At 33.3% G+C, this 3,060-nt stretch overlaps 1 protein-coding gene across 1 annotated transcript; it reads right to left on the bottom strand.

The window, feature by feature from the left end:
- Positions 1–1,134: 1,134 nt before the first annotated feature.
- On the bottom strand, positions 1,135–2,120 carry LOC131594196 (uncharacterized). The gene is made up of 4 exons (XM_058866282.1): positions 1,964–2,120; positions 1,721–1,842; positions 1,494–1,624; positions 1,135–1,425 (listed from the first exon to the last, which is right to left on the bottom strand). The coding sequence occupies exons 1-4, from the start codon at positions 2,013–2,015 to the stop codon at positions 1,290–1,292; spliced, it is 441 nt and encodes a 146-aa protein (XP_058722265.1). The 5' UTR covers positions 2,016–2,120; the 3' UTR covers positions 1,135–1,289.
- Between the last annotated feature and the right edge of the window lie 940 nt (positions 2,121–3,060).

Genomic DNA, 3,060 nt, shown 5'->3' with positions numbered 1-3,060 from the left:
AATGTAATATAAATCAAATAATTTGGAAAATATTCAAAGGATTTGATTTGTTTTTGGTTTTAAATCAGAATCAATTATCAAAATACCTAATATTGGAAGCCAAATTCGTGCAAGAATATATTGGTGGAAAAAGATTTGAAATTGGCCATAATTGGAAATATTAGAATCAAAATTTCAATCAAATCCAAGTTCCATGATTCAAAGAGATTCAATTATGTTTTATAACCCTAATCCATTCACATATAAATTGAGAGCAAGGGCAGACCCCTAGAAAACAAAAAATTGGGAGAGGAAGCAAAGAAGACAAGGTCTTTCACGTTACAAAAAAGGTTCAAACTAGGGCATGAGCAAGGAAGGATTTCTAGAGGGATTCAAGGCTATCCACGCATCTCATTCAACTCCTAAGGTATTACCAGGTATGAAGGGATCGTAAACTGAACCTAATCGCACTTGTAAGCCATGTATCTCGTTCTTCATGTATGTTCAAATGTTGAGTTTCGTATATTGCATGTTATCATGTTTTACTCGAATCTAACTGTTTCTTTGAGTCCTGGATGTCATATGGAGTGAATTTGGGCCATCCACCGCGAGGTTTAACGCCGGAATGAAACAACACCATTGTTAGGGCATCATGACTGCCAAGCTTCGTGCACCGCGTTACAGCCCGTTTCAGAAGAAACTAATGCCACCACTGAATTCCTGGGGGTCGAATTAGGTGGTATAGGTCCTCTTTACTTTCTTTTATGTTGTATCTCTTGGTGTGCCATGGTTGCAGGTTCAAGTATGAAGCAAATAGCGAAAATCGCAGGTATGCCTGCAATAATTTTTGAAACAAAATCCGCAGCAAATCTGAATTAGAGTATACAGATTTGAGATCAGCATTTCAACCTTAAGCATCTAACAAACTATGCAATTCGCTAGTACATCTCGAATGAATAACTTGCAATGTAAGATTCTATTGCTTTTGTGGATATGTTCTCAGTTTCCTATAACTTATTTTTATGTTTCACTTGGCTCACATGCATTCAAATTTTGGAGTTAATTTCCTGGAATTTTAGTAGCAATGCTTCTGTAATCATATAATTTACTCTTATATAATCAAATAGCTTCATTACATTACACTCTTCAAACAAATTAACCAGAAACAAAAACATGTTTATTTGCATACAAAAACGAACTCCACAATTGTTCAACATTAGACACACTATCTTACATTAATGCAAACACAAATACTGATTAATCGATAAATATATACATAGTTTAGTGTTTAGTTAGCAAGATTTTTATAATCATGCACTTATTTCATCTTCCGGGTTCAATTTCGATGGTCCCAAATTGGCAACATGAAACTGAGCTGCATACTTGTTAGATGCAGCTTCCATCAATGGTGGCTCATTCAGAAATGCCCAACTACTCTTTGTCCACCTGAACTCAAATTTTTAGTATACTAAGTTTGATTCAATTAATGTAATGAAAAGAGTAAGTTAATTTACCAGCCATCTTTGTTGATAAGTTGCTCCAAATTTTTGTCTAGTATGGACATATTAAAGGAGTCCCTCATGTTGGTCACAGGCATAGTCATTGATTTCTGAAGCTTCTTCTCAGGATCATTGTCTCTGCTAACCTATTCAGGTTGCATCATAAACACACAAGAAAAAGAAAATGTTAAGAAAAAAGTAAAGAAAAATGGTAAGTAGAGGTTTGATTTTGAATATGAAACCTGATCAATAGTCTCAGACAGATTGGAAATGGCTCTAAAGTGTTCTTCCTCTATCTTCTTCTTTGATTTCCAATAAGCATCAATTTCAATTTTAGTAAGTGACATATTCCTTTTGAGTGTGGCTGAAACAGTGAAAAGTTTTCCCTCATAAGAAATAACTAGATTCTTAAATGGTAAATTATTCACATAATAAAAGCTTAAGCACAAAGCATATGTGTATAATATATTGTTACTGTATGATACCTGATTTAGGATCAATGGAGGAAGAACCCCATCCTGCCATAAGAGAACCCATTTTCGTTGCTTAGTTATTTTTTCTGTATTAAATCACAAAGCAATTTCTATATGGATAGATCACAATCCACTCAATTTGTAATGTTCTTAGCCTTATTATTATATTTTATACTATATTGTTAGTGGGGAGTGTGCTACTATTTTCTTTAGGACTTATCTTTTCTTGATATTTAGTGCGGAATAATGAACGGGTAAAATGGGTCCCCCGATCTCTTCCTCTCATGATGGATGTATGAATGAATGTATGCATGTTTTTAAGATTTGAGCATGAGAATTTATTTTGGAATTTTTTTAATGCATGTATTACTAGCACACTTCATGAAAATCCAATAATAATTTTAGATTTTAGAGATTCATCTTTGAAAGTACCCCAAATACATTCAACTAATGCTGATTTTGAGTCAAGTCACAAGATTGTGTCTATTTTTAATTTAGAAATACATTTTCGTAAATTTTACGGAGTTGTTTTTCTGTAGCATACTGAAGCAGAAGTAGAAAATCAGAGAGTTGACAAAATAAAATTACCATTGATAACATAAAATCAACATTACATAAGTGATGTTAGCATAAATCAAACATTACATTTCAATATCCCAGTTGACATTGCAACATTTTCATAATATCTTTGAGCGATCTCGAAATCATCACATCCACCTCGATCGAAACTTTTGTTACTAAATGGAAAAAATATTTCACATAGCCCTTCAATCTGCAGCTGTCTTAGTTTAAACTTGCCGAATTATATCTTCCATTCGTTGTCAATCGACGATGAATGGTATTCGATCTTCATAATTTTTTGATTATCTGAGTAGGATTGGAATTCTTACAGAGTGTGTATTTCAGATCTGCAAGAGATGTGTACTCATTGATCTTAAACTCCCTTGAAGTTTTCGCGCCATTAAAGTAAACATTTGCGACATATTGATTGATGTTCATTTTGGTTAATGTGTTTTGGTATGAAACATGAGTCAAGTGCCCATATTTATAGTAGTTGTAGAAAAATATGGATCTTTGAAATTCTCTCTTGTACCAGAGAATGTTTTGGA

This window comes from Vicia villosa, linkage group LG4 (assembly GCF_029867415.1).
Source record: "Vicia villosa cultivar HV-30 ecotype Madison, WI linkage group LG4, Vvil1.0, whole genome shotgun sequence".
In the NCBI taxonomy this organism is placed as follows: domain Eukaryota; kingdom Viridiplantae; phylum Streptophyta; class Magnoliopsida; order Fabales; family Fabaceae; genus Vicia; species Vicia villosa.
This window is presented reverse-complemented; position numbering and strand designations above follow the sequence as displayed.